The sequence below is a fragment of the Tursiops truncatus genome, chromosome X (assembly GCF_011762595.2).
Source record: "Tursiops truncatus isolate mTurTru1 chromosome X, mTurTru1.mat.Y, whole genome shotgun sequence".
Taxonomy (NCBI): domain Eukaryota; kingdom Metazoa; phylum Chordata; class Mammalia; order Artiodactyla; family Delphinidae; genus Tursiops; species Tursiops truncatus.
Genome location: NC_047055.1, coordinates 100,905,546 through 100,919,364, shown reverse-complemented (window position 1 = coordinate 100,919,364; position 13,819 = coordinate 100,905,546). Strand labels below are relative to the sequence as shown.

General features: G+C 33.7%; 1 protein-coding gene across 1 annotated transcript in view; it reads right to left on the bottom strand.

The window, feature by feature from the left end:
• LOC141277573 (dystrophin-like) overlaps window positions 1-13,570 on the bottom strand; it is a 35,038-nt gene extending 21,468 nt beyond the window's left edge. The window contains exons 1-2 of the mRNA XM_073798897.1: window positions 13,474-13,570; window positions 933-1,174 (exon numbers count right to left, since the gene is read on the bottom strand). Coding sequence (XP_073654998.1) covers window positions 933-1,174; window positions 13,474-13,570 — 339 coding nt within the window. The remainder of the gene's footprint in view (window positions 1-932; window positions 1,175-13,473) is intronic.
• Window positions 13,571-13,819: the final 249 nt, after the last annotated feature.

Genomic DNA, 13,819 nt, shown 5'->3' with positions numbered 1-13,819 from the left:
TGCAAAAAGTTCAAGCTGTTTATATTGATATATCTTGTTTATTTACATGTGCAGAATACTCATTTAGTGTCTTTCTCAGGCCCTTTTGTGTGTGCTGTGTCTTGTTTGCCCCTCCAGATATACTGCCCACCCTTCTCCTGTGACCCAGGAGAATGACATTTATAGATTAAAGCTCCTTGTCGTCTGCCTTCTGATTAAGTTTAGTTGATGGGGGCCCCTGTTCAGATTCTGGAGGCAGGGAGGAGAGCAAAGTAGGGTGTTTATTTTTCTGGCCCCACTCCTGTGTTGGTACTTGGACTGGCTCTTAAAGCTGCCTTTACAATGAGCATCTGACTCTCCTTCTGGGTTTCTGTAACTTCTCGCTCCCTGATCCTTCTTAAGTATAGTAACAGCACTGATGCTGGGTTACTGTACTATCCCTTGAGGTTCCTCTATACTCCAAGTACATATAAAAAATATTTTTGTAAAGGAACCTTCCTTGAAGTATCCTAATTTAATGGACTGTCAGTTTTAAAGATTTTCCTCATATATCCAATTATACTGTACATCAGCTGCTTCTGTTTGTGTGGATTCCACATTTTGAACATATGACTGTGTTTTGCTCTGAAATTCACCTGAGCTGCCATAAGAATTGGACAGTGCCAAATTACTGTCCATTTTCCATAGGATACGTGTGCTTCCTATACTCCAACACTGCCTCACCATTTTGAAAACTGACAAAATCAATTAACTATGTGTAACTAAGTTTTTGGGGATTCGGGCATCCATATGTTACCTATTTAAACTCATTTTCTTCGCTTATATTTTGATCTTTACTGTGTTTAATTAAACCCTTAAGAGGGAAATTTCATCATTAAATAATTTGCTATTCTTCTGGAAATTTCCAAGAAATTTCTATTGATCATGCTCCAAATAGGAGGAAACAGTCTTACCTTACAATTTTTCAACTGGCTTTTAATTGCTGTTGCCTCTGATGTGGTAGTGGGTTGGGTTTTCAACCAGTTTTCTGCAGTAGTTGTCATCTGCTCCAATTGTTGTAGCTGATTATAGAAAGTGATGATGTTGTTCTGATACTCCAGCCAGTTAAGTCTCTCATTTAGCAACTGGCAGAACTCGATCCACCGGCTGTTCAGTTGTTCTGAGGCTTGTTTGATACTGTCAGCATTAACACCCTCTAGAAAGACATATTTTATAAATATATCCACTGAAGCCACAGACTGAAAGACATTATCTGAAAACCAACATTGACTCAAGTTCCAAACTATCATCATCTGAATAATTTCAAACAAATCATTTATTTACTGATAAAGAAGTTAAAATACCATGATTTCTGATTATTGACTGTAAATTACTAGAATTGCATCTTATCAAAGAATATGAATATAGCAAAGTACTAAATAAGGATACATAAGATGTAGAAGAGTAGAAAATATTTAAATTTAAAAAAATGGTCAAAGCTCTGATGGTGGGGATGGAAGATTACAGACAAATAACTTTTTGGATACTTCCAAATAAATGTTAAGTATCATGTATATTATTAAATTATACTTCTAAAAAGTAACATACATTTTTATTTTTTAAAATGCCTTTGAATTAGTTGAAATGTTATTATTTGGATTTTTAAAAAAAGGAAAAAAGTGAGTATGTATAAAAAATCAATAATTCTCTGTTTATGCTACAGAAAGCCAGAAATAAGCGGACTGCCCATGAGTCCAAAGAAAGGAAACAAGCATTAGGAAAAATAATCTTTCTAATTAGAAAAAAGGTTTTCAAATTATTTACATGTCATTTACAAATGCGGAAGTTGATCTGAAAGTTTTAAAATCATCGATAGAAATATTAAAGCAGAAAAAGTCTATCGAGGGCAAAATGGAAACATAAGCATATCATTATCAACTTCAGCCTTCTGGAAAATCTAGTATGTTTTAGGGAATATGCTATGTCTTTTAACATATACCATCTTATTTAAATTTTGTCAAAATGTGATATATGACTAATGCCAATCCAATGCAAGTACAGCAATATCGCATTATTAACTCTCTAAAGTTCATAATATGTAATGTTCTTACACACACACACAGTTCACATAGTAAATTCTTTAATAAATTACACTATATAAATATATTAAATATGATATGCATGTTAAAACGTAGCTATGATAGCACTAACTTTCTAATATTTCTGAAACAATGAATATTCAAATGTTTCCTATTCCTACATATACTCGCAGATCTCAAAAGGGATCATAAGCTCACTGTAAGATTCTTCCTCTAAGTTAAAGTATTTTAGGGGTACAATGATTTAGTGAAGACCAAGTTGTCTAGGAGAATCTTCTTTTATGAATGCCCATTTTACACAACTTTCTGGTAATGTGATTTAGTTAACTGACAAGTTATTACGTTATTAAAAAGTGAAGACCATCTCTAGCAAATGTGAGGCTTGTGGTTCTGCTAACTTGTACATGCCTCCCACTTCACTCTTTTTAAAGAATAAAAAGACATGGATTTGAAGTCAACAATTTTATTCTCCTTTACTTTCCTCTGCTCAGATACCTAATTTTCATTTTGTTGTAATTCTGTCATGCTGCCAAACCACGTCTCTCAATCCATGTGAAACACAACACTAACTTCGCTCATTTCAGAATTTGACACTAGCCAGGATGACATTGGAGAAAACAAACTTCACAAATATCGTTGGCAACGATCTTTTTCCTCCTTCTTTGCCTGATATATTTTTGAAAAAAATTAATTGAAGGGCTTCCCTGGTGGCGCAGTGGTTGAGAGTCCGCCTGCCGATGCACGGGACACGGGTTCGTGCCCCGGTCTGGGAGGATCCCACATGCCGCGGAGCGGCTGGGCCCATGAGCCATGGTCGCTGAGCCTGCATGTCCGGAGCCTGTGCTCCGCAACGGGAGAGGCCACAACAGTGAGAGGCCCCGCGTACCGAAAAAAAAAAAAAATTAATTGAAAAACTGAAGAGCAAAACGTTAATATATGTATATTTCTGTATATACAGCTATAAAAGGCAGCCCATGGTTTGCAGGAGCTAAATATTCCTCTAATACCCTCCCTAACAGCTAAGGAAGTGACTGGTTTTATTGAGACATCTGGATGTGTTGTGGGATATTCTGTTTGGGATAATTTGGTTTTGAGCACTGACCAAGAATTATACTAAAATATGTTCTGAGGGATGCCACTAAGAAACTATAGTTGTAAAATGATCATGTTTGTCACAAAGTATAAGGGAAGAACCCAAATCTCCGGTCATATAGGCACTCAGTTTGAGAAAAAATACTACAATAAAATGCTGATATTATTGCTGGAAAATGAAAGGGAACAATTTAAAAGTACACAGGGTAGAAACTGTAAATTATGTTAGAAAATGATTCAAAAATGTGCCATGGATCTAAATGACCAGATGTTTAAGAGAAATATTTTCAGCATATATTAAATGTGAATAGGCACTTACAAGAAGGAAGTCAGTCCTTGGTAGTCCAAGTCCATGACAGGCAAACAAGAGATGCTAAAGTAAATTAAAAGTACTGATGGAACGATGCTGGATTGAATTTATTTAGCATTTGTCCAAATGATAAGGGAATACAGAGAAAATTGTCTCACCATCCCTGAGGTCAACCATATGAAAACCCCTTAGCAATTGGAAAAATAAAATCATAAATTAATTTTAATAAGAATAATGCATGTTAATTTAATCAGCAAAATACAAATCAAACTATAATGAAGTATCAATAAGTTCTATGGTACCTATTAAAATCCAGAGCTAGAATTTAATTACTCCTTGTTCATTACCCAAAACTATCAGTTCAGTATGTCGTGCCCAAAAAATGTCCAGATGCTAAACACTGCTGCAAAAGGAATTAATATAAATGAGAAAAGTGAATTTAGTACAAATCCACTATGAAATCTACATACTCTCCACTTAAGAGCATATTGATTTTTATAACCGAATAAAGGGAATTAAAATATAATAATAGGTAAAAGAAGGATCTCCTTATTAGGATAAATGGTAAAAGCAGGCAAAAGGGTATAAAAGTTCACAGCAAAAGCTCCGGTATTTAGGCAGACCTGAGTTCAAATTTGGTCCCTGGCCCCCATCACTGCTTTACTAAATGAGTGAACTGGGTTCAGTTAGGTAATCACACTGGGCCTCATTTTTCTTATCCATAGATTGAGAATTGACATGTACACATAGCTATATTTAAAATAGATAACCAACAAGGACCTACTGTATAGCACAGGGAACTCTGCTCAATATTCTGTAATAACCTAAATGGGAAAAGAATTTGAAAAAGAGTAGATACATGTATATGTATAACTGAATCACTCGGCTGTACACCTGAAACTAACACAACATTGTTAATCAATTATACTCCAATATGAAATAAAAAGTTAAAAAAATACAATTGACCTCATTGGACACCTATCAGGATTCTTAGTTAACATATATGAATTGTTACACCAAGCATGACATATACTAGGCAACCAATAAATATTAGTCAATGTTAATATAAAGAAATGAAAAAGAACATGTAGGAAACAAGGAAAAGAAACCACATGTTTCAAACGGTAAATTAGGGAGAGGGGGAGTCTTTTTAATTACTGAAAAGGGTCATTTATGAAAAATAATAAATACTTTTTAAAGATAGTAATTTTATATAATATGGCACTAATATGGGATATAGAAAGTATATTTATACACTTTTAAGAGAAATTATATCAATCAGTGATGAATCCATAAGTTTATTAGGGAATCTTGGAATAACTGGTCATAAATCTATAATCATTTGAAATTAAAGTTACACAGGATAGCCATGCTAAAAGTTAAAAACAGAAATTTCTAGATGTCACTGGTGAAGATATGATTTTGACTGCAGAAAATCAGACATTTTATTTATTAACGATTTGTATGGAAATACTGTATTATTTTATATATGAATATGCTTCCTGCTCAACTAGAGTATAACCTGTCTTTCTAAACTATAAACCCCCCTAAGAAAAATCTCTCCACTGGCAGTATCTGATAGAATTCTCAGCTTAGAGTAGGTATGAAATAAATACACTTTACTTTGTGAACTCACCCAACACCAAATCGATATCTTACTTCATACGAATACAAACATTAGGGGAGCAATAGCCACAGACACGAAAAGCCAAACACAAGACGCATGCAGTCTCTCTTGCTTCAAGTTTGCTTTAAAATACTTGTGGGAGGGATCAACAGCACTGTCCCAATGTCACATTACTTAATGTGTGTCTCTCAAACTAAAATTAGAAATGCCATTACTTCAACTTCATCAATTAACTGGCCATCTATTATCCAGTACTAATGAGATTATGAGAAAGTCCCTTAAAACTTTTGCAGAATAAAGGTACTAAATGTTTCCCCAGCAAATACTATAATTTTATTATTATATATAATTGTTTTATGTGTATTTCATAGAATTATGCTTCTTAACTGAAAATTTTAAGTTTCATGACAGTTGGTAAGTATAAATATCTGCAAAGTTTTAAGTATCAATCATTTGAGCATCTGTTTTTCTAAGTTTTTGTTAGCTACTTAAGAATACAAACACTAACTCACCAGGCATTATGAACAATACTTATGGAAACCATTTTGTACCAGCACATTAGAATCTCAGGGATAATGGATCATTATCCATTCACATCTCATATTCTAAACAACCCCCGAAATAGTCTATGAATAAATATATCGCACCCAGAGGAAATGGATCATTACTTGAAGTGCATCCATTAATTTTATTACTTGTGTACAGTGCATAACAGACTGTTAGAATAATTTTAATTGTGTACCACCTTCCACGGAAGTACTTCAAAACTGCCACTTAAAGTGAAGTATTCCTCATCGAGTATATTCAGCATTAGCCATAAGGTCAGGGTAGAATAATGCAGAAACCTGTGTTTTCAGAGCTCTTGAATTAGAAGAATATTTGGAATGAAAACTTAAAATAAAGTTGCTAATAAACAGTCCCTATTTTTGTTGCATATTAAATGAGGGTCATTGCAAATACATTTGGCATTCAATATAACAGCCTAAAATATGACAGAAATTTAATTAGAGTCCATGAAAATGAGGTCTGAGTATTATAGGCTAATTCTAGAGGTGTTTCTGGTGACATTAACTTTTATACAACTGCCACATCATCTTATTTTAAAAATAGCTTTTAAAAAAAGGTTGACATAAAATTCATATCCCTAATAAGAATACATAAATTTATGAATATAACTTTTTTCATTTTTTCTCTTTCTAAACAGTACTGAATTGTAAGAGCAAAAAGTCAGATTCCTACTCATATTTTTTTTTAACATCTTTACTAGAGTATAACTGCTTTACAATGGTGTGTTAGTTTCTGCTTTATAACAAAGTAAAGCAGTTATACATATAAATACATCCCCATGTCTCTTCCCTCTTGCATCTCCCTCCCTCCCACCCTCCCTATCCCACCCCTCTAGGTGGTCACAAAGCACCGAGCTGATCTCCCTGTGCTACGCGGCTGCTTCCCACTAGTTATTTTACGTTTGGTAGTGTATATATGTCCATGCCACTCTCTCACTTTGTCCCAGCTTACCCTTCCCCCTACCCGTATCCTCAAGTCCATTCTCTAGTAGGTCTGCATCTTTACTCCCGTCTTGCCCCTAGGTTCTGCATGACCTTTTTTTTTTTAGATTCCATATATATGTGTTAGCATACGGTATTTGTCTTTCTCTTTCTGACTTCACTCTGTATGACAGACTCTAGGTCCATCCACCTCATTACAAATAGCTAAATTTTGCTTCTTTTTATGGCTGAGTAATATTCCATTGTATATATGTGCCACATCTTCTTTATCCATTCATCCGATGATGGACACTTAGGTTGCTTCCATCTCTGGGCTATTGTAAATAGAGCTGCAATGAACATTTTGGTACATGACTCTTTTTGAATTATGGTTTTCTCAGGGTATATGCCCAGTAATGGGATGGCTGGATCGTATGGTAGTTCTATTTTTAGTTTTTTAAAGAACCTCCATACTGTTCTCCATAGTGGCTGTATCAATTTACATTCCCACCAACAGTGCAAGAGGATTCCCTTTTCTCTACACCCTCTCCAGCAATTTATTGTTTGTAGATTTTTTGATGATGGACATTCTGACTGGTGTGAGATGATATCTCATTGTAGTTTTGATTTGCATTTCTCTGATGATTAATGATGTTGAGCATTCTTTCATCTGTTTGTTGGCAATCTGTATATCTTCTTTGGAGAAATGTCTATTTGTTTTTGTGACTAATTTTCCACAACAACAGTGATCACTTAAATTTCCTCCCTTCACACACACACCGGGCACAGAGTCTTTTCCTTTGGAGATTAAACGAAGAAAAATGTGTCTGTCAATTAACAACATTTATTGAGTGTGAACTCTGTGTAGACCATTATCTCAAGTGTCACATGGAAAAACAGGAAACATAAATCAAACTGCCCAGAACTCAGGAAAAAGTAACAGAAGAGGAAATGGGTACAACCATGGAAAGCTACTCATTCATGGTGGAGAGGATGAACTGCTACACACAGTACCATTTCCATGCCCCAATGATGTACAGAGCAGCTACAAAATCTCTTCCCATTAAAATACACAATTAGAATAGTTACTGCCACTGAAAATCCTTCACAATGATGTGAAAAGATAATGGGAGGTTTGCCTCTGAGGTGAGCCAAACTGACCCCAATCCCTGCCCTTACTCATCTGACAAAGTTCTGTCGAAATTCAAATAACACCATTCATGTAAAGTACTTAATGAACTTTAAACCAAAATATTAAGTTACAGTTCCATACTTAATATTATAGATAAAAGGAGCCCTTGTCTGTGTTATCAGTCTGTGCTATTTAATTACAATCCTTAGCAGACTTACTATTAGGTATCACCTTAAACACTATAACACTCATCGGATGATGGTCTTGAAACGTTCTTTTAGCCTGATATACTAATAATTACTACTATTATTTAAACATTTCCTTAATGTGATTGTCTTCAGGCTCTTAATTAACACAGAAAACTACAATTAGAAATTCAAAGTGAAGCACAATTTAATGTAGAAAACATCACGAACCCTATTAGATAATTATAGTATCTCCTCTGGAAATTGTGGTGAAACCATTTTATAGCTTAAGAAAGGGGAAATTGAGCTATGCTTATATGTTTTCAAATGAATGTTTGTTTGTTTGTCTGTGATAGGTAAGAAGTGGATTTATTTAGAGAGAAACACCCTCCACAGACAGAGTGTGGGCCACCTCAGAAGGTGAGAGTGGACTTAGGAGAAACATACTCTACAGACAGGGTGTGGGCCATCTCAGATGGTGAGAAATGCACCAGGGTATGGGGTTGTCAGTTTTTATAGGAGTGGGTAATTTCATAGGCTAATGAGTGGGAGGAGTATTCCAGCTATTTTAGGAAGGGGCAGGGATTTCCAGGAATTGGGCCACCACCCAATTTTTAATCCTTATTGTTTTGGAACTGTCATAGCACCTGTGAGTGTGTTATTTAGCTTGCTGATGTGAGCATATACTGAGGCTCAAGGTGTAGTGGAAAAAGTCGACTTGTCTGCCATCTTGGACCCATCAAATTAATGTTTTGATATAACATTTTTGGTAATTTCAATATTAATAAAGGAAAACGATTTATTGAAACCAGGCTTTTTTTTGTAATATCTGACTGATAAGGAGACTATATATTTGAATCAAGAACATTATTTTACAAAAAGAATTAAAAATGAAGTCTAATTGTAAATAAAAACAAGTAAGCACATTTTTAGGTATAAAAATGTTCTAGATTGTCCTGAAGTCCCATAATCTCACTCAAAAGATGAAAATCTTTTGCTCTAAAGTATGCAGATCAGTTAAAAAAGTAAAATAAAATCTTAGGAATCCAGATTAATTAATAATCAATACTATTGATACAGTAGCAAGATTCTTTACCGTATTTAGTTACTAAAATTCTCTAAAATTTTATTTTATGTCATTTTGTGTTTAAATATAAAAATAAATCTTAAAGAAGGTTATATCGTATATTTTCTAAATCTAAATAAATAAAATTTTGGAAATTCTCCTTCTCAGTATAACACAGCTACCAGAAACATAGGTACATCACTAGGTACCCTATCTAGTCTCCCATTTACTCTCATTAAAGTTCTAGGATGTGAATAATTTGTTGAGACTAAGGCTATGATACTAATCTTATATACTGACAATAAGCTTCATAAAGATTCTACCTGTGAAAAATTTCTCCAGTAAGAGGAAGACCTCTCCACCATCCAACACTTTATCACACTATTCCCCATACTTATCCAATCAATTGATTTTGATATAGGAGCAACAAATTAATGTTAGTTAAAAAAAAACAGTTAAAGGCCCGTGTACTGCAAAAAAAAAAAAAAAAAAAAAAAAAAAAACAGTTAAAGAGATAAATCAATCAAAATTATACCAAAATTCCATGTCAAAGTCCCAAAAATACATTTTTTAGATAACACTCTCTGTTAGTAGCACTGTAGCCTCCCAATTTAGTCTATTATGATCATGAAGATCCTTTACATTCTTCTAAAAGAACTGGGACACCTATAAGAAAAATGTTCATGTATAGCTTTAATGTATGCAAATAATTTACGCAATCTCTTTTTTGATTTAAATCCAAACAAATTAATAATAATCTCTTACTGAATATCCCTGCATATTATTCAAATATAAATCATTCTACTGCAAAATTCAAATTTAGTTGATACTAAAACTTATAGTATATTTAATATTAACTGTATTTTAATATTCTTCATATAACACTTTGCATTTGATAAAATGCAGCCAAAACAAAAATTATCTTCTAATTGATCATAACGTCTATGTAACCGTGCAAAACTAAATGTGCTACGAGAAACAGTGTTTTCAGGACATGCAATTGATTTTTAACACAACCTTGCAACATCGAATGAAAGCCATTTCTTCTACATTGGCAACATGGTAACCTCTGCATTTTAAACCATTTTAAGACCCTACTCCACTCCCTGTTTCTCAGCACCTTTCTTAAATTCATTCAAGAAATGCCTTCAGGACTAACAGATTTTGTTTTCTGCATTTCTTAAGTGGTGCTAAAAATTTATGCTTTCAGTAGCTATTTAAAAATGGCCAAAAGTGATTTGAAAATATGTTTGATATACCATTTGTGGTCAAAACTGATGTAAAATATAAGCAGTGAGGAATTTTTTTGCATGTCTTAGAGTTTCATTCTGAAGGAAAAATTAAGAGTTCCAAAATCATTCTAGATACTTTAAAACATGCTCTAATCTTATGGCAAATTATTCTAAGTAGAAAATTCAGTTTCCTGTGTGTGTGTTTGTGTGTGTGTATATACATATATAAAACATAGTTTATGAAATGCTTTCTTTAAAATATAATAGCTAGGGGCTTCCCTGGTGGCGCAGTGGTTGAGAGTCCGCCTGCCGATGCAGGGGACACGGGTTCGTGCCCCAGTCCGGGAAGATCCCACATGCCGCGGAGCGGCTGGGCCCGTGAGCCATGGCCGCTGAGCCTGCGCGTCCGGAGCCTGTGCTCCACAACGGGAGAGGCCACAACAGTGAGAGGTCCGCGTACCGCAAAAAAAAAATAAATTTTATATATATATATATATATATATATATATATATGTATATATATATATGTATATATATATATGTATATATATATATGTATATATATATAAATAATAGCTATATTTATGCTCATCTCCATACATACTTTTAAACTATGAATATATGTTAAAAGTTGTTGTCATGGGAAAACATACATAGAATGTATATGTATTTGTATTACTTGCATAACATTATAACATTGTACAAGAATGATCTGCCTTTATCTTAATTGTTAAGGATAAGATATGTGGTTAAATGAATAGACATTTACATGAGGTCATAAATGAAGTACCATGATTCAGCTGTCATTTTCCTTTCTATAAACAAAAGAACAAAAATGTGTATGTTTTATATGGTTATGAGTTTTATTACAACTCCACAGCCACACTTGAGAAAGGAAATTCTGAACTTGTAAATTTAAGAGCTTTACTGAGATAACTGTTGGGAAATCTGGTTTAGAGAAACCTCAATCTGTCTTTCAACTTCATGAACCACATCAGTAAACTCTATTTTTTGGCTCTATGTTGGTGGAGCAATTGTAATATAGGGTTGGGGGGTGCCCTCTGAAATATACCTGGAGAGGTACTCCAGGCACATATTGTGCATCTGGCTTAACTCACAATTTGCTCAAACAATCAAATAAAATAAATACTATGCAATTTCTTCTGTGAAAGACAAAACAAAAAGGAACAAAATGTAAGTTTGAATCTTGGAGTCTACTTTTTACTAATTATGTAAATTGTTCGATTAAATGCAGCAGAGCAGAACTATCTATGCTCTAGTTATAGCCCAATTTTGAACCTAATCACATATCACTTAGACCAAATCTTTATTAGCATAACAAATGAGAAGCGTAAAATTTGATCAATACAGTTAACCAATGAGGAATGTCTCACATCGCACCCCTACCCCTTACTGTGCTTTGCTTTCTACAGAAATTATAATTTTCCTTCAGAAGTATTAATATCTTCTGACCAAAATTACCAATGTCATTATCTCAATTACTGTCTTAATTTTGCTTTGCTAAACAGAATTTAATCAGTCAATTAATATTTATTACAGACCTAGTATATGTCCTGATTTTTCTTCATGCTTCCAAAATTTAAAGCTATAAGGGAAATAATCTAGAAAATTATGTTATCACTAATCATATGATCATTTTAACCCTGTATGTAATTTCATCACAAAAAATCATTACCTTCATTTCTAAATTTTAACTTCTTTTTGAATAATTCAGTTTATGCTACTATCAGATAATCTGAGTTAAGGTATACTTGATATTTGATTATGAAATGAGACCATTTAAAAGTAGAGATTATTTAAAAGTATAGATTTTACATCACTTTATAAAAATGAAAAAGTGATAATGCAGTTCCTAGGGGGAAATTATATAACAGTTTAAGGATAATTTTTTAGATCATATAATTTTATTTAACATGAATATGCCGTCGTCAAACTCATCAGTTAAACCATCCAGCAAACATGCATCTAAAAAACAACCTTGGGGCTTCCCTGGTGGCACAGTGGTTGAGAGTCCGCCTGCCGATGCAGGGGACACGGGTTTGTGCCCTGATCCGGGAAGATCCCACATGCCGTGGAGCAGCTGGGCCCGTGAGCCATGGCCGCTGAGCCTGCGCGTCCGGAGCCTGTGCTCCGCAATGGGAGAGGCCACAACAGTGAGAGGCCCGCGTACCGCAAAAAAAAAAAAAAAAAAAAATTAAAATTTTTTTAAAAAAATAAAAAGCAATCTTTTTTGTATTTTTCATCTTCTATATATTCATTAACTTATTAACCCAATCCTCAGCTGTCATATTTGCTTGTTTTTATTTTTAACCAAGTACAGTCAGGGGGCTCATTAGAAGAAGAAAATGAATTGACTTCCTAGGAAGATCATTGAATTTTTTAATGCCAACATGGCAATTAAGGCAAAAAATAATTCATACACAGAATTTATGCCCCAGAATGCAGGCAGGTACTGGAAAAAGCTGACATGCATAACAAAAACATTTGTTACATTTGCTTATGATATTCTTGTAAACATATCCTTTGAAAAATAAAATAAACCTTGTTTAGAAATAGCATTATCCCTGATTTTCATAAATTACTTACACCTACTTATACTTATAGAAATGAATATAATAGTATAACAATGACAATTAAAAAGTTTGTTTACAATTGACGTCAATAACATTTTGTTCAGACAGCTTTTGAGGTACCAAGTGTTAGCAATAATTAATTTTAATTCATTATTTAAAAATATGTTTTGCTAGCTTTGTACTTTTACCTCACTCAGAAGTAGGTGAAGTTAAAAAAAAAAAAAAGTTCCCCTGAGGAGACATTTTCTTTTAAACATGTTAAAAAATGAAAAGCAACATAGAAAATAAATACCTTAGCAAACAGGTATGGAAAAAATATACTGCAAAATTATTTTAAATCAGATTATAATCACTTTATGTATATTATATGATTGCTTACATTTCCAATTATTTCTGCAAATCTTGTTTTCTTAAACCATTTGGACAAATGCTAGCAGGATTTGCACTAAAACTGATTTCTCGGCAGCAGATTGATACAATATTCTACCACAAGCCATTTTCTTCCATTGGACTCAAAGTTGAATTTCCTCTAATAATTTGCTTAGCATAAGAAAGAATAATAAAAGCTCACAAACTCACTTTAAATTTTCATTCAGGTAGGGCTTGTCTGATATAATTCTGCTGATAAACATGAACCTATGTGTTTATCAAATCCCTAAGAAGATTATCTAAATCAACTCTGTGTAATTACCATTCAGCATCTGTTCCACCAGGGCCTGAGCTGATCTGCTGGCATCTTGCAGTTTTCTGAACTTCTCGGCTTTTTCTCGCTCTATGGCCTGCAGCATGATAGCAAAGGTGAGTATTCAGTAAAAGGATTGTGAAACTATACAGTAATTATAACTTCCACTTGCCCTTTCAAGCCTTAAGATATTTCACTCTGTCAGCTTATCATGTGAATCTAAAGATTTTTTTCTCAAGTTCTTGGCACTAGAAGCATCAAAATGGCAATGAATCACAAGCCATTTTCTTACTGAATTGTTATTCTTTGTAATAAGATGTCTACTCTTAACTTTTTTTTACGTAATAGTTTCTGA